Below are 23,014 nucleotides of genomic sequence, written 5' to 3'. Positions count from 1 at the left end.
TACAAACCTTTTTCCTCCAAAACATTTTATCCCTTGCTCACAGTAAGAACTGCTTCGCCCTGATCCATTCCAGCAATGTAATGTTTGGACAGGCAAATAGCTTCAATCCCCAATATAAGTTCCTAAAGTCATTCATTATCAAATGTGTGCTCAAAGGTTACTGTGCTATTGTGAGGCTGAAATAAACATTAATTTGGGCTCTAGGGCCTGCCGGGGCTTCTGGTGACTCCAGACAGAGGCAGTTTGTCACCGGGCCACACATCAGGTACCTCAGTCTAGCCGGCAGCGTGTTGTTTGCTGCTCACTGGAGAATAGCGGGCCACACTTAAAAAATGGCTCTCTGGCGGATATATTTCAGTCGGAGTTCATCAGCAGCATAAGCCGACACAAAGCAGTCTTTTCTTGTGCTCTCCCTGCGTATGCTGCTTTTCTTTCTTACTTTTCTTGCTTGTTTTTTCTTTCTTTTTTTTAGACATGGAGCTCTGTTGCTTTCAGGCCCGGGTGCTTTTTCCCCCTCCCTCCTTTCCTCCCATCTCTCCGAAGAGATTTGGAACAAGGGGGATCCCTTCAGCACCTGCTCAGGTTTTCAGCGGGTCGGAGGGGTGCCCATTTACACGGTACCATCCTACTGGCACCAGGAAGACTTCCATTATACGGCTCGGCAGGAACGGCGCTTAAGAATCCGCGCTAGTCATTCATTGTGAAGGTATGTGCAAACGGCCTTTTTAAAAAGGCTAGCCATATCTGGACAGGATCCAGACTTTTTACTGCAGTTTGCATAAATCATGCTATTGTTTTTTCCCTTCTACTACAGTTAATATGCAAAAGGATGGATTGTGTATGACTCATACAGATATAGAGTCTGAAGCATGGATCAACTCTATCTGTACTTAATTTATTAATAATTAAATATTATTTACTTAGTTATAAACTAAAAATATTTATATATATGGTTGAATATTTTTTTTCATGCATCATACATTTCAGTCCAAACAGACTGATTTTCAACCGCCTTTTCCTTCAGGACTACTATAGGTAAAGTGCAGCAAGCCCTAAAACTAATTGGGTAAACACTTAACACAAAAAACACGTCCCCTATGCCTTGTAGTGCCCTTAAAATTCCAATTTCTGTTTTGTAATGAAGAGTTCATTAATCATTCATCTTTAATAGATTATGCAAATGGCACGACATAAAATCAACAAGATCAATGGCAGCGTGAATTTTAATTGGCTCAGGAAAACATTGCTGGGAATGAGCATAATCTCCAGCTCTATCCAATGAGAGGGAGTAATTTATTCAGAATTGGCTCTCCGTGTAAATGCGTAGGGTAATTTAGCACCTCCTTTAACTCTGTCCTTATTCTTATTTCCAGTTTATCACATGCGAGTACACCACAACATTACGTTATTGCATCTCTGAACTGCTTTTTCCCCCAATAAATGAGGTTATTACTGCCAAAAGTCATTTAGAATATGACACGCAACAGTTAATATATAAGACTCTCGAGAAATGTCATTTGAGGCTAGACAGCTTTGCAACATAATTACAACTGTGTTTTAGTTTAGTTTTTCTTGAAAGTCTCCTCATCGTGCATGCATAAACCAACGCTGTTGTATAAACATTAACAAGAGTAAAAACTTAAACAACCATTCAGAATCTCTCTCCCAGGGCAGTTTCCTGCTCTCCGCCAGAATCAAGAGGTGGTCTTGACTAAGACCCCCGGTGGGTCCCGTCCCAGGTGCAAGAAAGGCCACCTGCCATGAGGGTGCTCCCTAGACCGAGACTGCTTTCATACAAAGGACAAAAACACACCTTTCTTCTCCAGAGGCCCAACTTTCTGGAGGGAACTCTACCTCCCACATATTACCGAGGGGGGAAAAAAGCCCTTTCTTTTCACATAACATTATCCAGCTATCATTTGAGAAGGGGGCACAGCAATTTTCAATCATCCTGTCCTCCGCCCACACAGAACTCATTGGCTTTGATGGCTCCTGCATAATTATGTGAATTTTATTAAAAGCTCAGCGTATTAATCTCAGGCCGACAGTTGGCTATCAGTAAACTTAACCTTCGCTGAGGTAATAACAGCCGCAACAATGAAACAATATTTCAATTAGCCAGGCTGACATTAACCATGAGAAGAAGAGGGAAAAAACCCAAACACTGCAGCATTAAAGGCCAAACTATGCTCGAGTGCCATATTTCTTTCTGAGAACTGTACGCTGAGGACAACATTTGAGTACACAAAGTGGTATAGCAGTCCGCAGCGATTCTCCATGATCACGTTTGGGCCTTGCATGCTTGTCTGTTTCAATCGTGGCTCTCTTACAGAGCAGGCAGCGCTAATCCATCCACTTTAGATCAACATGTCACATTCCACTCTCACCTGTCCTCTTAACTTACAAAGCTCACTTTACCACATAAAACAGTCTAGAATATGAACGTCCTAATGGCCAGCCGGGACAGTCGATCCAGCGCTCTTACCTGTCACTACTGGGTAGCTCTGTGACACGCTGGAGCCCAAATCTGAGCTGACGCTGGTTGACAGACTGGGCTTGACTTCGTCCAGTCCAGGGTTCAGTGCTGGTAGCGAGTACTCATTAGCCTGCCAATGAGGGGAGGGGACACTTTAAGGAGATGAATCTTGGGATCCAAGCATCTTTTTTTGTTTTTAAGGTGTCCAATTAGAAAGCTTTCCGCCTCTGAGCTGCCAGTGATTTTCTTTTTGGTGAAAATGTTTAACACAAATAACCAGGGATTTAATATAGTAGCGGCTCAGTTCTGCTGGCTTTGTAAATGGGCACCTGAAATCCAGTTCTACATTTTCCTCCCTCAGTCAGAGAGATGTGCATGTGTGTTTTGGTGGTGGAGTTAATGTGAACTGTGTCTGCATACATTAAGGTTGTGAGCGGGACAGAGAGTAGGATTTGGAACAGACTGAAAGGAAGGGGTGTCAGCTGTCTCTTTGTGCTTGACTGCAGTCATTCCCCTGACCAGCCAAGGGAGGAGACGGGTCCGCTTTGTTAGATTACCAACATGGCCTCGTTTCGAGACTATTTGTAATTGTTTTCTTTGGGATGAGAAAATGATGATATGAACGTAAGCCTGAAAATGGCTCTCCATTATGCTAAAACATTGACGCTGGATTAATTTGAGTTTTGCAAATAGATTTTCTTTGTAGCCAATGCAACAAATGAGAATAGATTTCCGGCTACCATTGTTCATGGCGTATTAAAGTGCGAGCATACATATGTCCGCTCGTATACGTGTGTGTGTGTGTGCGTGCGTTTGTGCATCTGCACACCACAATAGGCCGGTGTCCCAATGGGAAACGCCGTGACCCCAGACTTGTCTGTCTCTATTCCAGATAAACTCTAATTGTCTGCTACAAATGTTCAGTTGGCCAGTAGCGGATGTTCCTCTCTATTTGGTCTGGCCTCAGATGCACAACAGCTATTTTATCATGCAGATAGGGGCAAGTTGGGCGTGGGGCAACTGAAGAGCCATCTGAAAAGGATGACCAAATGGCTGGCAGAAGTGTGGGAGGGGTGAGCCCATTGAGTTTAGCATTTCCAAAATGGCTTTTTAATGCCCGGCCTCACACACCCGACATGGCTAATAGGTCCACTCTTTCAAGAGTTAAAAAGGGGGCACAAAAAACGGACCAATAAATGGGAATGTAGTCTGATTAATATTACATTAAATTAAAAGTGATTTTTCTGGACTGTTCCAGGGCTGTTTTTTTCCCCTGCATTTAGCCTCTTTCCTTGCCTTTTTTAATACCTTCTTGGCTTCTCTTTGTGATTGCAAGTCATTTCCAATTCGTTTTGGTATTGATCTTCCAGTAGAAATCAGTTTTGTAATTAGCTGCAAATTAGGCCCTCTACTAGGGGTGAGGGCTGTCCCCCTGATTTATCACCAGTGTAATTCTCTGCGATCGGAGAGAAATTAAAATGAACTCAATTAGGCCACTGCTTTTGCTTTATGGGCCCTTACTTGGAGTTTCAAGGGAAAAATTAATAGTCACTGGTTGTTTGATAGTATAATGAAAGTAAATAAAGCTTATCTCTTGTAATAAGCCCAAGTCTTTAAATAAGAACTTGAATATAGTAGGCCGTTTTGTTGTTGTTGTTGGCTTGTTTTTCGCCGCATACATTTCCATGAGCTTCTTCATTCAGACTAAACATTTGTCAATTATTTTTCAGATTCATATCACTGGATTCGTGTTGATGTGCAATTATTAAAAACTAAATTAATCTGGCTTTAATGCACCTTTGACTATTTAATGCATATATTAGTGATGCTTGGGCAAGATGCATCATTTAACATTTGTCTGGGATTAAATGGTATGGTGACTTGATTTCACTAATTTATCTTAAGGCAAATAAATCTCTAGGCTCTGCTGTCCGCTCACACAAATTAGTACTATTAGTGCTGTAATTAATGTTTTAGTTTGTTAGTATTTTACTCAGTATTACTAACCTGCTCTGGCTTGATGTGTTCTGACGTGGGGAAGACGTCGGGGTATGACGGCCGCTCAAACACCCGATCCAGAGCCTCCAGCTGCTGTTGAGTGAAGGCATCAGCCCTCAGGTGCTTCCGTAAACTCTCCACACTACCCTGAGAATCACTGTTAGGGCCAGAGCCATCTGAACCATCTATGAGAGGAGAGAGGGACAAGGGCACATGCTAGTACCAGTCGTTATGGTCCCGTTTCTCCCCAGGACAGGCACCCCATCCCACCTCCCTCCCCCCAACCCACACATCTAGCGCCGTAGTGCACCTCTCAGCACCACTGGATGAAAGATTGGAGTATATCAGCTCAAATTCAGTCAGCGCTAGCCTCAAACTGATCCTAATAGCTGTGGAAAGATAGAGCACATGAAGCTGGGAGAAGAGAGAGAGCGGGGGGAAGATGTGGACGGTGCAAAGTGGGAGAGAGAAGACCCACGCCACACCTCCCCCCTCCCAGATCAGCATCAGCACCGTCATCATCTGATAGGCCTGCAGTAATTGATGGATTACCTTCAGAGCAAACATATACTTGTCGGCAGCACCATGTGTTTTAGCATGAGCCGCCCTGTTCTCTTTCCCGACAGCGGGCTGCTTGGAAAATGCAGAGCTATTATTTAAAAGGCACAATTTCCTTTAGAATGTAATGCTGCTTTCACTTTCAGATTGCTTTTCCCTGGAAAAATGGGAGAGCAGTCCCGTCTTGAATACAATTACACAGCTTGACTGCCAGCTTATGCATTTCCCTCTCTATAAACAAATGAACAGTTTCCCCTCAGACCGTGACCTCATCACCCAGCCGAAGCAGGTAGCCTTTCTTCCCCAGTGCCTCATTTTTGCTCGTCCCGGAAACCCCTTCGCAAACACTCAGCAAACGTCCGTGCAACCTCGCCTGCCTCCTGCCTCTCGCTCTCTGGTGGTGGAGGGGCTTCTCTCTTTTTTTTTGCTCCCTTACAAATCTGTCATTCTAAATTTGCAGCAGATTATGTTCTCTCCTCGGCGAGAGCGTAGTGATATATGATATGCAAGGCCCCTATTGATTGCCTGATCTGGTGGCAGGAGAGAGGCGAAATGAACTTGAAATGAACATCATGCCTCAACTCATTGTGCGTATAATACTCTACTTAATCCCACATTTTTCTGTGCTATGGAATTCAATTGATCAATCATGTTCCACTGATAGTACCATTTCAGGGGCTTTATTGCCATTCTACCCGCCAGCTTGACCTTTTTTCAATGGCTGAGGCCACAGGATGAACTGACTTTCAGGAGAAATAGATCCACAGAGAGGTGTGATAAGAGGCTGGGAGATATTGCATGTGTGAGAGAGTGTGAATTTAAGCCACACCAAGGCAACATTTTTCTCTTCCTATTAATTCCCGGTGTGGTTGTTTTGTTGTGTTTTTTTTCTCCCTGCATTATCTGAGTCATTCCATATCTGAGCGTAGGCATTTTTTATAGACAGCTCCCTTGGGGGCCTTCTATAAGGCAGCACGTTGTTGCTGTATAAACCTCAATTGTTCTCTTTGGTACAGAAGAAAATAGAGTCATTAATTACTTTCTATCAGCTGGTCTAAGTGCAAACTGCGATCAATAAGCAGGCGTTTGTCATTTGCTTTGGTACAGCATGTTTCCCATACTCAAAAGCCCAAAGCGCGTTGGGGCGCAGGTTGACTTGGGGGAGGACGAACCTGCGGTTTGAGTTGTAGAGGGAGAGAGGGGGGGTTGGGCTTATCTCTGTTATATTACAGTTAGGTTAGTTTAAGGTCATATCAGCTTTTCTGAGTTTTTCGCCGGGATTCACTGTGAATGCGGCGATGTTGTCTCGACTATGTATATGGCTCCACTCCTGTTTACATCAGCGCTCGTGCTATATTGATTTCATTGGAACACTTGAGTGTGTTTGTTTTGACATCCCACTGCATTAGCACTCTGGTGCTATGGGACTAAAGCTCTGTCAGATCAGATAACCAGAGTCCATAAAACAGGCCTCCCTTGGGTTTCCTCCTCTGGAGAGCCTAGTTCAAATAAAACTAAGAACAAGAGACAGTCTTATCATAGTGAACTTGTTATTTTAATAGATGCACTGTACGGTAGTCAATGACTGCATGTTTAAGACTTTTAAAATCATTAAAGATAAAGCATCCTAAATGTGTGATATGAATATATTAGTGTTTTAGGAAGCGTTTTTAGGGTTGACTGGGCAGGTGTGACATTCTTTAGGGGAACAGTGCTGAGTTTCCTGCTTTCATCTCATCAGATAAGGCTGGCTTGGATGAGAGAGCTTTTTGAAAAGCAAATGAGGGTCTCGTGACCTCTATGACCCTTGACCTGATATCACACATCTCTTGTTTTTATGTTTTACTTTTACTCCAATAGGGACAGTTCACCTAAAACGAATCTTCTGTGATTATTTACTCATCCTATGATGTTCTAAACCCCTTTGACTTTTGCTGAAAACAGCATGGGATAATTTGAAAAGCTGTTTTAGTTTTTTATGCAAATCAATGGGTAATATTTTCAATTTTTTTTGATATGCAGTCTTTCACATAAGAAAAGTTTGAAACAAGAAGGCAAGTAAATAAAGATGCATTTTATTTCTGAGTGCACAATACTTTTTTTAACAGATAAGTCACTCAAAAAAATTTATTTCAGATATAATGTATTTAAATTTCACTTGTTCCAAACCAGTTTAAGCGTCTTTCTTCTATTGAACACGAAATAAGATATTTTAAATAACACTGGCTGCCATTGGCTTCCAAAAAAATTGTCAGTTCCTACCAGTTTCCTGCATTCTTCGTAATATCTTATTTTGCTTAGATGGGGGAAAAAAGGTTTGTAACCACTTCAGGGTAAGTAAAAGAAAATGTCATATTTGGGTAGAAATTGAAGTGAGTTTACTGTAATTATATAGGCTGGAGAATCGAGTAGAACAAGAAAACAAAATAGTATTCTTTGAAAAGCTGTTTTAGTTTTTTTATGCAATGAAAAAGTCATTTTTTTATTATTTTGATGTGCAGTGTTTCACCCCTAACCCCCACCCCCCACAAAAAAATTAAAAAGTTAGAAACAAGAAGCCAATTAAGTAATAACATATAAATTTCTGAGTGCACAATTTAGTGCCTTTTAAATAGATAAGTCATGGATATAGTTTATTTGTGTTTCAGTTATTCCAAACCTGTCTGAGCTTCTTTCTTCTGTTGAACATAAAATAACATATTTTTAAAAATGTTGCAAACTGGCTGCCATTAAGTGGCTACCAGTTTCCAGCATTCTTCAAAATATTTTATTGTGTGTTTGAATCGGGAGGAAAAAAGGTTTGGAATAATATCAGGGTTGGTAAAAGAGCATTTTATTTTGGGGTAAACTATCCATCGAGCCAGAGTGTTCTATCTCATTGAAAAATCAGAATATTTTATTTTTTATTCTAATGAAAAAGTGACTTTTCACATTTGTTCAAAAACTAGAAATTGAAGTGAGTCTACTGTAATTATATTGGCTGGAGAATCGAGTAGAAAAAGAGATTTGGCACTCCTGTTTATGAAATATATGGTCCAACAAGACTGCACAGCAAATAACTAAATCACAAGAAAACGAGACAATAGAAGAAAGAACAAGAGAGGGATGGAGGGAGAGAAAGAGCGAGATGGCAGCAGCAGCACAACCGGGGCTGTTAATTTCCTGTTATGTTACAGCGTGTTTAAAGGCTTTATTAATTCAATTTAGCGTCGCTGTGCAGTGTGCAGACTGCCAGTAGGAGCTGCGCTTTCTCTCTTTTTTCCTCTTTTCTCAGGCTACCGCTGTCAGCATGGGTTTCTCCTCTCACCCATAACACACATTCTTTACTGTACTCACACCCAGTCCGTCATTTAGCACATCGGCCTCATGTGACGCAGCGTTCTGGAACGCAATTAATGAATGCGTATCTCTCTTGCTCTCACTCTCTTTCCTTTTAAAATCTGCGTAATGCGGCGCACCATTAATTCTCAGCATCAGTGTTCATAATTGACTTTTCTCTGACATGACTCCTCTCCGAAGCGAACCACCCTGTCCGTATATGTTTTGGTGCTGCAGATTTTCGCGACTGTGCTATCAGGCAAGCTGGGGCGGCGGGTCTGCTTGAATGCAGATGTATCAGCCGAGCGGGGGCATAGACCTTTTGTGTCCTTTGATAAGGAGCCCGGCACCTTCTTCTCTGCCGGTTCCGCTCTGCAGCCTCGCTCAAATCTGGGCTTTCTCTTTCATACAGAGGCCATCATCATGATGAGATTGGTGGGATGTTCTTATTCGATTTAGACTGAGGCCAATCCATTTCTTGGTTTGGATGTATTTCATTTCTATTCTTTTTTTTAAAGTAGAATCCATATTGACACAATAGAATCTCACAAGCCATGAAATGGAAGCATGGGTTCAAGCATTCTAGCTGTGGGCCAAACTATTTTAGCATGGGGATTTGAGGTGTGTCGTCGCTCCCTTTCAAAGCAATACTTTTTTGATGAACAAACAAGCTACAAAGTGAAACTTTTCCATACCGCAGGGGCACGGATTTAACCTCTTTATCGTGCTAAGGCCAAATAAATATGCCTCTAGGCTTTATAAATCAGCCCACTTTAATATCTTCCCTCTGAAAGCACGCTCCCACAGCCGATTCAAGCGTCAATCTGCGTTCTTGCGGCTAATTTATAGCAACTGGCCCACTCCTTATGTAGGCCCTATGTTTGGCTTGGTGATGAACTTGGGTCAAACCAACCTGCTAATCAGCCAACACAAGGACAGGTGAGAACCAAACCCCAAAGAAAATGCACCGCTCATGCCTGTACGCTAGTAATTAACTCAGTTCATTCATTTGTGTCAGTTTGTAACAAAGTATTAACTTTGACAAATGAGAAATCCCAAACAGGCTTAATTTCCCTCTTTTGCCATTAATGCATTTGGCAAGAGAGGCATTCTATTTTCCATAATGAGATACACAAATAAATCTGGCAATGGATTGAAGGGCCTGTGAAAGCAGCAATAAGGTTGAGGCGCATTCTCTGTGCTGGCATAATTGGTATCACTGCTTGCAGACATATAAACCAATCTTTACACAGATAGGGCTGTGTCTCTCTCTTCCCCTTTAGGCTATTTCTTTTGTCTACTCAATAGCTTGCACATCCACGATAGAGGAAGGGGGTGCTAATTTGTGAATTAATAGCTTTTCTCTGCAGAATTGCAAATTCTCTTAAATGTCACTATGTTCAACTTGCGGGGAGCTATTGCCACCAAAGAACTAATCTTGGGAGGCTCTTCCCCTCCCTCCCTTCCTCCGACGGTCCACATCCAACGTCACCCGTAGCCGGCGAGCAACACGCTACTTTTAATTTGCAGTAACACATGAAAATGACAGATTAATGACTCTTATGACACCTGTGTCCCTGAAGCTCCTCTTGCAAAGACCTGGTGTACATAACGCGTGTCACACTACATTATCTCCATATCACTCTTATAATGGGGACCTTTTTTTTTTAAAGGGCACTAGCATCATCGAATATAAAGTCTACGGGAGCCTCTCTTAAATCAAGCACTGAATGAACGCTAATTCATTTCTTTTCCCAGAACTGCCTGGTTGAAATGTTTGAAAGTGCATCTGCACAGCTTTTCCTACAATCGGATTAGCATATTTCTGTTATGTCATCGTCTAATGAAGGGAAGATTGGCTGTGCCCAGCCAAATAGGGCTCTCAGGTAGCCCAAGGCTGCTGGGCTGCTATGAAATTGAAACCATACACTGGCTGTCGCTCTGCCTCCCTGATGTCTCGGTGTGAAATAAGGGCTACGTTTAAATAACGCAAAGCTTTTTAGACATTTGGCACTGTATCAAATTGCCCGCCATGAGCTCTTCATCAGGGACACGGCGTGACATATGCCCTACAAATGTCTCAGTACACCTTGAGAGACCTACATAAGGTCAGAGCACTGAAACACAGTGGCAACAACCGGAATATTTACTCTACTTGTTATAATGAAAGGTAATCCTCACCCAAGCGGTATTAAATTTGATATTGCGCACGCAAGTAAACTCGTGTTTGCCTGCCTAGTGTTTTATGATGCAATTACACTCAAGCCTTTGATCCACTCTTCACGTCGTGTCAGTTCTAATCAAACTAGGAATAACTACCGGCGCTGGCATTCGGCTGGGTAATCCCCTCTCGCTCATGTTATGTCCCTTCTCTGTTTTTAGGAGCAAACGGTCTATGACAGTGACAGAGGAAAAGCCCTACGACGGTCTGGGTAAGAGCATGCCACGCTGGAGCAAATGTGATTTGCCACAGTCGCTTTCTCGCAGTGTTTATATATGATCCAGAGCCCTCTCCATAAAGATATCATTAAGCGTCAGTGCGCTTCATCTCATCCCCCTCCCCTCGACACACAACGCTAGACGTACATGTGCACACACACATACACACACACATAGACACTCATATACACCCTCACAGAGCACTTGATCAGACTCGAGTGGCTTGTGATTGAGCAAGCAAAGAGAAGGTGGGCTAACGGAACTTACAATATCCTATTTTCCTCCCATCCAAGTGGTTGCCACTCCAGAGAACTAAAGAGATGGAAACATAAAAGAAGCAAGTAGCCCTGCTTTGATAAATGTTTTAAGAGATCATTTCCAACCACTTCAACCTCCCTCCCTTTGACTACAGCACTTTCTGTGTTCTCTTTCGGCCCGTTGCCACATGGATGTTTATTCACTAGCATTCAAAAGGCGATTGTATGAACAGCCAATCAGCCATTAGGCCTTAGGCAGTATGTGCCCTCTCATTTAGAAAAGGAGAGAGAATGTTGGCATGAGCAGGTTGGCAGCTCCCTTTTTTCTTTTGTTTTTTTCTTTCTGTTTTTGCTGCTGTTTCAGTTCTCATAAAAGCAAACATACACAACCAGACAAGTGCGAGAGATTAAAACGTCTCAAATAGTTTTTAAGCCAATCATAAATAGAGTCATTTGAGTGCTCTCCCAGTCTGTTCTGAGCACATTTCCTTATGCATCTCTTGCATTTACTTTGCTGATTTCTCGGTCTTCGTTTCCGTTGACCTGTATTATTTACCAAAGCATACAACCGTGACGCGCTACCTAAGCGCTATGCTGTCATGATTCGACCAAATGATAGCATGTAGGCATATTCTTGTTTGCGCAGAGCTACTGTATCATCAAATAAATGTGCTACAGCCGTGCAAACACCATAGTATCAAGCGGCTGAATGAAATAGTCCAATCTGCTTTACTACATAACAAGTCACTTGAGAGCGCTTTTTTCTTTTACAAAATGCTTTGTCCAGTGCTATCAAAATGCCATCTTCATCTCCCCACACAAATTGGAAATTACAGGGGGCTGTAGAGAGGCCTAGAAAAGGAGTGAGAGGGGAATAAAAGCGATGGAGAGAAATCCAGTCTCTTACCATCATCACGTTTTCTCTTTTCGCCGTTGGAGCGAGGGATTCCTAGGATGCCATTAATAGAGTAGGACCCCACGGGGTCATTGGAAGCGCTTGACACAGGTGGGGAGGCTGTGCTGGGCACTGAAAGAGCACAGGAATAGGTTAACGTATATGGAGTGCTCTCAAGATCACCTTAAAAGAGAATGAATTAACATTAGGTCACAGGCGTAATTGATGTCATTATGATTTTTATTCTTGATGTTTATATGCATAATATATGGTGTCTCACCTATAGTGTGTCCCGCTGTGGAAAGAGGTGTTCCTGTGCCGTCGGAGGATGGGTGGAAAGGCTGCTGAACTTTGGTTCGAATTATCCTACGAAATGGGAAAGAACACAATGAGTTGAAGGTGCAGCTGGTTCGCTGGCTTGCAACGGTTAGCTTCTGCATGCCGCCCATTGTGTGTGTGTGTGTGTGTGTGTGTGTGTGTGTGTGTGTGTGTAAAAGTCTAGTGTGTTTTGGGCCCTTCCTACATAGACGCGCTGTTTCTGCCAAAAATAACCAATCTTAGGGTATTAGGGCCAATCATGGAGGCAGAGCGAGAGCTACTGTGGAGAGAGTGGATTCAATCAAATGGGATCCCGTCTTTAGAAATATGATAAAGTCCCACTACCTCCAAGGTGTGATATGGGGGAAAGTCTTCATTGCACTTTGGTCTGAATGATCTTGCAAACAAAGCATGAAATCACATCAATTCACCTCAATGATGAGCTTCACTGCCTCGAACTGGCCTCAGCTTTAATAATCTCTTTCTCTCTCTCCCTCTCTTCTACTTTATCTATCTCAATCTCTCCCTCTATCCTCCTCCTCCTCCTCACTGAAGCAAGTGAAAATTGCTTGTAGAGTGTGGATACTGACTTCCCGGATCCAACATTTTTTTTAGAACAAACATTCAGGGGTGCCAGCGTGGATGAGGCCCTATTGATTGGGACTTGAGGATAAAAAAAAGTTGCGAATTAGAGGCAGAGAAGAACAGATGCAAATGGAGGGCTATAAATTATATGTGACAGGAAAGCAATAGTGTCTCATTGCTTCACCAAAGCCCACTGCAGCATCTGATGTCTTTAATCTGGGACACGCTTTTGAGAAAAGAAGCTGTCGCCTTATTCTAGGAACACATTTATACTCGTTGGCTACACATTTTCACATTTGTAAAAACTGTAAATATTATTACTTATAAAATTCTTATTCTATGTGTGCAAAGAGTCAGTCCTTAATTCAGTAAATTGACAAAATGCTATATATATTTAGGCAAACTGTAACTAACACACACACACACACAAACATATATATTTATAAATGTTTTATATATATATATATATATATATATATATATATATATATATATATATATATATATATATATATATATATATATATATATATGCATATTTATTACATTTGCATGCGTGTTACTTTGTATTTTAAGTGTCTAAAAACCTATTGCCCTTTAAGTGAGAAATGAAAGGAAGACAGTTTATTTTAAAATTACAGTTAATACATTTTTTATGGTTGCACTGTGCTCTTTAAATGAAGTTGTTTAATGTGATAAAATAAAGAATTCAAATAAATAAAACGATAAATATGAAAGATTTATTGTTGGTATACAAAATTGTGTATACTACTTTTAGTGGTGGTTTCTGTAGAATTCTCACCGAAAAAAAATCAGTAACACATTTTAATGTATAAAACAAAAACTGTTTAAAGCAGTATTATCCCTTTAACTGCATGTTCTACCAAATGGTTGACAATATTTTGACTGTTCTATATAATGACTGTTAAAGAATGGTGTACACTACACATTGTTTACAAGAAAATCAATCAAACACAATTCTGTTGCACTACTACACTTGATTTTGGTTTTATTGTAAAACAAAAAAAAAAACAAGAAAACATGTTAAATGAGAATCTGGTACATTTGATGGCATAATAAAAAATTAAGATAATTTAGTATTTAAAAATGTTTTATTTTGAAGATTTTTTCAAATGAATTGGTCTTACAGATCATATTTACTGGTTTTTCTTAGTATATTGATTACTGTATTTTTATCGTAAACCGACATATCTATCATTTAAAAGAGTGGCTGTGTTGGGATACGATGTGTAAAAAAAAAATGCATTGAGCCTGTTTACTAGTGGCATTAAAGTTAAAAATGCAATCCATTTTTTTCCTTCTTGGTGGGGCAGTTTAAAGGGTTGTTATTATATATTATTACAATTTGATTGTTTTTAAATTTAGCTACTGTAGTAGGATCCATGTTCTCGCTATCGAATGAGCTATTTGGAAGGTGTGAATTAATGACTTGCCAGGGTGCTGAGAAATTCCCTGTAGAAACATTAAAATATGAATCAATGCTATTGAAAGTACGCTTAGGATTCAGGCGATAGAAGGGCTCAGAACTGGTTGTGTGCCAGTGACTTCATGCTGTGAGGAGGACACAGAGAACACCCCAGACAGTGTGTAATCTTCAATAATTCATGCAGAGAAAATGTGCTTAAAGCTGGGACATCTTCTAATGTCAACAGAGCAGAGGTCAACCTCTTAAGCACTCAGTGCATGAGGGTCCTGCCTCTGAAGTCTGCTCACTGCTGAGGGAATACTTCCAGACACCTGTTTGAAATGGCACAAGGCTTGTTTGACTAGACCACCACAGCCAGTGTCAAATCTTATTCTGCCGCAATAACAGGAAATGTTAAAATATTGTGTTTGCAAATTGTTTGTAGTCGAGCACTTCCGCAAGTCTCAACGTTAAAGGATGGATTTCTGGTGCAGTACAGCGAAGTTCACTTAAAAGCAAAGCCCTCACTGTTTACTTTAGCAACTCCAATTTTATTAAACAATACAGGCAGTTTTTGAAATTATTAACTCAGGTTTAAAAAAAGAAAAGAAAAAAAGAAAAGTTTATTCAGGAAAAAAATAAAAAATTATTATATTAAATTATAATAATTAAATTATATTAAATATATATATATATACATGTGTGTGTGTGTGTGTGTGTGTGTGTGTGTGTGTGTGTGTGTGTGTGTGTGTGTGTGTGTGTGTGTGTGTGTGTGTGTGTGTGTGTGTGTGTGTGTTTATAATGTGTAATATATATGTTATTATTTCCCAATAAACAGATGTCCTAACAATGCCCTCCTCTAAGATGACAACTTGAACATCATCAGAAACTAAGGTTTATTGGCTCTTCTTTCATGTCATTATGCAGATTAAAAATTTACCACATACATGTGTTGAGACCTGTTCAAATTGCCCTTTTTAAGCAGCCATAGTGCATGAAATGAATTTTTTCAGCCTCTCTCTCCTCAGTTTTTTTTTCAAGGAAATGTCTTGTGCGGGTCGGCCCATGATCTCTCTTCAGCTCATTAAAATGTAATGCTGCTGGCCAGCTCTATGGAACAGTGCCTCCTAACCAAAGTTCATTACTCCTGCTTGCAGGTAGGCCTTTTTCACCTTGTTCTTCCACTCTAGCACCCCCTCCCACCACCACTACTCCATCTCACTTGGGATAGTCTCGCTAGCCTTCGTATTTTAATAAGAAATAAGAATGAGAATGGTAACTAATTGTCAAGACTTTATTTTCAGTTAACTGATTCAATGTAAGTACGCATATAAGGACTGCATGTGATTTCCCTTGCATTATTTACGATAACACAAGGACTAAAGAACTTAATAATGATTGGTAAGTTTAACAGCTCACTAAAATTGCTATTGAGAAGCCTTGTTGTGCTGACTATTATTGTTTATTATTAATAGTTATATCGTTAACCATTTTCTATGTATTATAATTAATATTTTTATTAGTAGAAGTATTGGCAAAAGTACTATTATTGTATTGTTAATAATAATATCGTCACAAAATTTTCAAATGTTATAATTTTTCAATAATTAAATCAAATATTCTAAATAAACAACTTTTTTTCAACACAAATGAACTCCCGTTTCCCCCCTTTTGCGTACTATATTTCTTTAGGACAACTGTGATGGGATTCCGTAAGGTAACATGGCAGTGAGGTCTGGTCGCGTATTTCCCAGTGCCATTGGGTCTGGTTACAGAGTATTGATTGGTTTTCATCGAGACAGATGTGATTTTCGCGACCTCAACTATAGATCCTCTGCAGGCTGTGGACAGATTTGGGATTGAATTGCACATTTGAGACCACCCCGAGAGCAAGAATTAAAAACGGAAAAAAAACATCACCCATAAAATACACACCGTTATTTAGAAAGGATAAGTAGTTTTTTTTAAATATATAAGTGCTTAAATGATTTTAGATTTACTGGTAATAATTTAGCCGTCACTGTTTTGATTCGTTGTTTTAATAACAGCAACTGTTTAAGGTCAGTAGAGAATGGATTTTGAAAATAGCATCACTGACAGTGTTTTTCTAATTAATTTAAAATTTGAAAAAAAAAAAGAATTTTACCTGTTTATAGATGAAACACTTGGTACTGTGTCGTTGTCACAAACGCCTTCGGCCAAGAGTCGGTCTCTGATCTCCCAGGCGAACATTGTAGGATTTTGCCGCTTGTATTCTGCGATTTTTTCCACAACTTTGGGCGTCGCCACTTTTGGTTTGGACCCCCCAATAACTCCAGGTTTAATACTGCCGGTTTCATAATATCTGAGAAAAGATAAACGATAATACGTTATTTAAAATAATTTTGCCAAGCCATGAAAGCTATAATGGCGGGTTTTGTGTTAGCTTGTGGCATTGGGCATATTTATAAATTGTGATATACGGGACATAAATGATAACACAATCTATACATTTAATCACAACTTTATTTCAATTTTTTTCCCAAATCCTACTGACGGAAATGTGTGTCATTTCTATTTTACTACGTATATTTAATAGATTTAGCGTCTTGAAACATTAACATTTGTTGGCTGCGATCTGAAAAATTGCAATCATCCATTTATCAAACGGTTTCCTCAGAGGCTGATGTGTGTCCCATGCACCCCACGATTAATACATGCCACCAACACATATCTCATAATTTCTAAGGAACATTTAAAGTGCAGAATACCTTATAAGATCCTTTTGATAGCTGAAAAATATTTCAAAAAATTCAAAAATCTACAACAGTTTCCTAGAAAACATATCCTTCCTCCTTCACAATGAATAAGGTCAGTAAACTTAACATTAGACCTTTTTTGTTACTAAATTACTAAAAAAGAAAGAAAGAAAAACTACGACACATAACAGCACAACCATGCTTAAGATTTATTTACATTAAACAATAATATTTTAGCATTGTATATTAACGGAAATAATTGTAATATATGTGCTTTTTCTTACCTTCCGAGAATTTTGCTGACACAGCCATGGCTGACCCGTAGTTGTCTTGAAATGTCACAAGGTCTGACTCCTTGGTGTGCGAGCTCCACGATTCTTTGCCTGACCACGTCAGGTAGGGGTCTGCCATTCACAAACACCCCTCCTAGCTGGTTCACACCGCCGTGCCCTATATGGGATACAACAACACAGACACAAAAAGCATAACATTACATACATATAGAAGATATGCTGTGCCGTTAACATGGCTACCACACACAAGCGTTAATTTTCTCATTCTCCCCTCACTCTCTCTTTCTTTTTCCCTTTTAACACTCTCCGCATGGGAGCGCGCACGCACAAACACACACTACCTGTGTGTGCACGTGTGGACGAGGATAAACAATAAGATAGTTAGGCTCTAATGTCTGTATTAATTAAGAAACAAAATAAAAAATGAACCCGTAAAAAGTCTTGACCTCCATGTTTTGTCTTTTTTTAGTCTTTTTGTTCGCATGTTAATCAATTATCGAAATCTTAATGGGCGGTTAATAATGTTTTTTTATTACTTTAGCGCGTTGAAAAACTGTTTTTAATTTGTAGTTAAAGTAAGCGCTTTATGTAGTCTATATAGATACATTTTGTTACCACAATAGTGACTGATAAATATACATAAATATGAATTGTTATATTTTACAGTTGTTATAGTGATAATGATATTGATAACACTAACAATACAAATAATACTGATGATAATAATAATAATAATAATAATAATAATAATAATAATAATAATAATAATAATAATAATATGCTGTATTTTTTTTCCATAACCTTCTTTTTTAAGCGCGCTCATGATTGTAAACACTGGTAAAACGTCATGTGCTATTCTAGTCATAAGAGCCGCTGCAGTTAGGTACTATTTTCCTCTACTATTCCATTGCAGCCAAACACATGTCGCATAGATTATGTTTCAACCTGTTTAATTTTCCTTGCACAATTATTGTAAATAATTAAAAAGAGCTTTGATAACTCATATTACAACCATGGAGTAGGCTACTACAAAATAATTAAGAATTAATTATTTAAATTAGACCCAGGCCTTCCGTCATCTTGTTACAATGACGTGCTTTTTAACAAATATCGCATAAATAACTGAATTTAAATTATTATTGCTATTATTATTATGCCTATCAGAAATCCTTTTTCTCTTTCGTTTTTAAATTGTATGCAAGTTTATTTTCATGTACATTTTGCGCTTTACATTTTTAAAGCAGTGCTTTTTAATATAGGTTATTTTAAATATTTTTACATTGCATTTGGAGACATCGGGTCTCAAATGTAATGCTTTTTGCCAATTTCAGATTTTTTATTGTATTATTTTTCAGTAGCTAAATCTATTTTTACCCATGTAGGCAGTAGTCATTTATCCAAACATGATAGTTTAAAAATATGACTTATGTTGTTGCTCATGAAATGCGCGCGAATCACTGATGTTTTACATAAAATTGAGAATTGTAAATTAAATTAAACTAATATTACGCTGTATATAATAATTGACTTTCTCAACTACTTTTTTCATAAACGGCTAAATTGCTGTGAAATGTAACCAGCGGACACGTGTATTTTTAAGCTGAGTACTTTCCGTATTTTACCGTACTATGTAAATAAATTATTAAAACAATCATTAATAAATTTCTTGTAAGACCTTTGAAAAAAATAACGCGCACATGTAAGCCTATGGTTTTACAAAGCCAGCTCAACGTAAAAGCTAAACAATATATATATTTTATTTATGCTAAATTACAGATTTGTTAAGAAGAAAAAAAACTGTTATTTTACTTACGGTGCATCGCCGAGAAGGGGTCTGCTTTGCAGTGAATATCCATGGGATAGCAAAGGAAGGAAAGATAATCGACTGAGGTCGCCGTCTCGCCTTGATTATGTAGCTATAATTGAAATTAATAAAGATCGCTATCCGTTCAAAGCCCGGTGCTTCCAATGCCAGTGTACAGAAGAAGTTGTTCAACGCGCGACGAACTTTATCTCGTGCTGATCAGTCCATTCAACGAAGACACGAGGCTGGTCAGGTGCAGATCATGTCCTGCACTGGTCTCTCAAAAATCTTTCACGCAGGAACGTTAGCGTAATCAGTCGTTGAGTAAAAATTTGTTAGCTACATATTTAAGGGACCGCAAGCATTAGTGGTTGCGTCTGCTCCAGTGTCCTCTGGTGAAACTGCAGTGTAAATTCCTCGATGTGGAGAAGCGTTTCTGGTCTGAACAGTCTGAGGGGTACAGTCAGATTCGTGCGGGAATGACAGGAAAAAACATGGACACGGCGAGTGTCTCTCAGTCCCCCTCTCTTCAAGAATGGGATGTGCCTGTTAGAAGCTTTGGGCTGAGACTGAAACCCCTCTTCTCAGTGTGTCTGTTTCTAAAAGCTGCAGTCCACCGCCCCCCTCCTTCCCAGATCCCCCCTCGCATAGAGATGGATGACATGTCAGACAAAGGCAATAGATTCCAACACTTTGTGATTCGCCAACGCAAAAAGCTGGAGCACCAAATGAGGAGGTCTCTTCATCTGACACTTCGGAAGGGGAGGGATGCAAACAGGGAAATGAGGAGAGATGGGTTAAAAAATCGAGGAAATTAAAAGACAAGTGGAAAGGAAGCGGTACCACCAACGGCCAGCCATCGTGGTATTTCTAAACTGTATGTTGTCAAACTACATAAATGAATCATGTTTGAATCATAAACGTAAAAACTAAATGCATTTTGTGTCGTTAATTAGTAGTAGCCTACAACGTTGTCAAATCGAGGCTTGTTAAATGCAAGAAATTATTTAGTCTTCGTATTATTGTTTGTTTTTATTCTGTGTGTTTTTTTTTTCGTTTATAGGTATTGATGTCGGATGTTTTTATGTTGATTTCCCTCCGAATATGGGTTGTAATTAATTATAACGCGTAAAATAGTTATTATTAAACTGTCAGTCTATTGGCCTTCGTCATTTATTTTTCTGAAAAGGTTATATGCTGTTTTAGGAAATACAAAAATGTTAAAATAGCCTACTACAGAGTGTAATTAAACGCGCGTAGAAATAAACATATAAATATATAGTCTAATCTCAATTTTTGCTTAAGATTTGATTGAGCATTTGACAACTATCTGACAATAGAGACTTTATTGCATTACCGCCGCTTTTGATACTATAAAACAGTGCTACGTAGTTTGCTGACCTGTCGGATGTTATTGTGAAAAGATTGCCTTAAACATTCAGTTTAGGCTGCTGTATTTTAGGTATTTCTGTAGATGGCGCTGCTTAGTTTGCTTTATTTGACTGTAGGAGATTCTTGAAGTTAGTTTGATGGATATCCAGCAAAATACTTGATTGTTGATGACGAGATTAACTTAATGTGTGTTCGAAATGTGCAATTTTTGTTTGCTTTTTCTTACTTTTTCATTTTTTACTAAGCACAGATGTAGGTTTTAAGAAAAAAACATTGAGAACTGAGATCGATGGTTGTTGGTTTTGTCAGTTTGTTTATGCTATGCCTAGTTGATTAGTGACTGAACCTATATTCTTCACTTGACGCTTCGCATTTTCGAACTTTAATCTATCTATCTATCTATCTATCTATCTATCTATCTATCTATCTATCTATCTATCTATCTATCTATCTATCTATCTATCTATCTATCTATCTATCTATCTATCTATCTATCATCTAAGGATATAGCCTATTATAAATCACATTATATTCATATATAATAAATTATCATTTATAAATATTATTTATATGTATAATTTCTTTTTTTAAGTATTTCAAGAAAAATAATCTATAAGTTAAATCAGCTTTTAAATCCTGTTAATCATGTTTGCATTTTGTCACTTCTACAAAATTCTAAAAATTAGTTGTAAAAAAATTAATGTAAAATTAAAATCTTAATTTCCCTCCCTGTAAAATATATTTAAACAGTTAACAGTAATATTTAAACAGTTAATGATGAATTGCAATAGCATGCACTGATTTGTAAGTATTATATGCACTGCAATTATTATCATCACTATTTTTATGATTTTGTTTTTAGTAAACTAAAGCCGAAGTTGAATTAAAGCTGAATTTAAGCAGCATCTAAAACAAAAAACCTTTGATTTAAAATAAAAAAAAATCTGGAGTTGACTAAATCAGTCTCTTACGCTTTTATAAAGTGTTCGCACTGTGACCCTTGTATAGGTTCGGCTAAAAGAACAGGAGGCTATGTTATGTTATGCCTTCCGGCTAAATTTGGGGACGATTCTTCTTTTTGTTAGTATTTTTGGAGGGAGCTTCTGGTACAATATGTAACACCATGGGCTGTAATTTCACACTCGACTACACATTTCCCCTAAAGCTGCTTTTATTTCCCCGCAAGACCCCAGCTTTTTGCCTGCACTCCCCTTTACTATATTAGTTACTTCCTCTGTTAAATGATAGCAAAACTAATTGCAACTGATCACAGTGGCCATTGAATACTAAAAAACGGGTACTTAGGCTTTGTTTTTGCTGCAACATAAGATTATAGTTAATGTGGCACTTGAGTGTTTTTCTTTTTATATGCGATTATAGAGTTTTGACATAAATGAAAAATACGCAGGCTTGTCATTTTAAATAAAATGTCTTGTAATTTGTTTTTAAACTCTTTTCACACTTTGTATTCTTGTCTTTAGATCAACCCTTGATGAACAGGAGGGTTTATTTTTTAGAGAACGATTGGGAGAGAGTGATCGAACGTGTCAAACAGAGGGAGATAGACCAACCAAGAGAGAGAGAGAGAGATGCTATACTGCATGAAAGGTGCAGTGGTATTGTACATCTGTTTTGACAGCCTGTGCTATACGTCACATAAGTTTGTTAGTTCATACGAACATCCAGTGAGAACGCAGAAAATCATTTCTTTTCCACTTTCCAATATTTCTATTTCCACTTTTAAAAAGCCCATATGTTTTAGCTCATTTACTGTAATATTGTCAACGTCACCAATCGATACTTTCCACTTCACTAGACCTGCTGTCCACGCTGGTGTACTATAGCTGAATGCAAGTATATCAGTGGCTTTTACAGCTGAAATAACCCATAATGGAATTTTAAGAAGTCTGATACGCTTACTGCGATTTTCAGTCACCGGATAGTTTTAAAATAGCGTATTTGGTGGTGGTTTAAAGAGTTACTCAGTCATAACAAATACACAAAAATAAATTAAATAACTGAGAATTCGTTTTTCCCACTTTCTCAGTATTGCCAGCGTTTTTCTTCTTAGGGAAATAAGTTCAAAGTGTAAAGTGTAAGCAATCTCTGGTCAAGTTCAGATGGTTCTCACAGATATTGCTAGTTTTTGACTAAAATAATAATAATAATAATAATAATAATAATAATAATAATAATGATAATAATGATAATAATAATAATAAAAATAATAATACACATAATATGCTGTGTTGCCCACAATATAGCCTACCTAAATAAATCTAAATCAAACAAATTATTCATATTTACGATAATAATTATATAGTATATTTAGTAGTAAAACACAGTACTTCCAAGCAACAAAATTATATCCAGATAGTTGACCGCTGTAAAAACAATAAAACCGCTTTCACTACTCCACAGTCATGATATCAGCTGCGTTTTAGATTAGCCATTCATGATGTCTATAGAGTGAACAGATGGACCATCAATTCAGTTCTGTCCACAGCATCAGAGATT

General features: G+C 38.6%; 2 protein-coding genes across 58 annotated transcripts in view; one reads left to right on the top strand and one right to left on the bottom strand.

The window, feature by feature from the left end:
- The window catches only part of pax2a (paired box 2a), a 33,310-nt gene extending 13,634 nt beyond the window's left edge, over positions 1–19,676 (bottom strand). For 4 of the 50 annotated variants that reach the window (XM_087277375.1, XM_087277365.1, XM_087277398.1 and 1 more), the window contains exons 1-9: positions 19,115–19,676; positions 17,293–17,458; positions 17,021–17,041; positions 16,417–16,614; positions 12,222–12,307; positions 11,954–12,073; positions 11,057–11,101; positions 4,484–4,659; positions 2,486–2,606 (exon numbers count right to left, since the gene is read on the bottom strand). In XM_087277375.1, coding sequence (XP_087133501.1) covers positions 2,486–2,606; positions 4,484–4,659; positions 11,057–11,101; positions 11,954–12,073; positions 12,222–12,307; positions 16,417–16,614; positions 17,021–17,041; positions 17,293–17,458; positions 19,115–19,157 — 976 coding nt within the window. In that variant the 5' untranslated portion in view covers positions 19,158–19,676. 50 annotated transcript variants of the gene reach the window in all.
- The window catches only part of LOC147834227 (uncharacterized), a 193,889-nt gene that overhangs the window by 138,870 nt on the left and 32,005 nt on the right, over positions 1–23,014 (top strand). For 4 of the 8 annotated variants that reach the window (XR_015506014.1, XR_015506017.1, XR_015506016.1 and 1 more), the window contains exon 3: positions 473–706. Coding sequence is in view for 3 of the 8 variants with exons in the window: in XM_087279486.1 (XP_087135612.1) it covers positions 15,365–15,427 (63 nt within the window). In the remaining 5 variants the exon portion in view is untranslated. Of the gene's footprint in view, positions 1–472; positions 707–10,732; positions 10,783–12,227; positions 12,368–15,108; positions 15,165–15,298; positions 15,428–23,014 lie in introns of those variants that run through there. The other 4 variants (XR_015506013.1, XM_087279488.1, XM_087279486.1 and 1 more) reach the window with 3 other exon arrangements.

The sequence above is a fragment of the Danio rerio genome, chromosome 13 (genome assembly GCF_052040795.2).
Source record: "Danio rerio strain M-AB ecotype USA chromosome 13, GRCz13ab, whole genome shotgun sequence".
NCBI lineage: Eukaryota > Metazoa > Chordata > Actinopteri > Cypriniformes > Danionidae > Danio > Danio rerio.
This window is presented reverse-complemented; position numbering and strand designations above follow the sequence as displayed.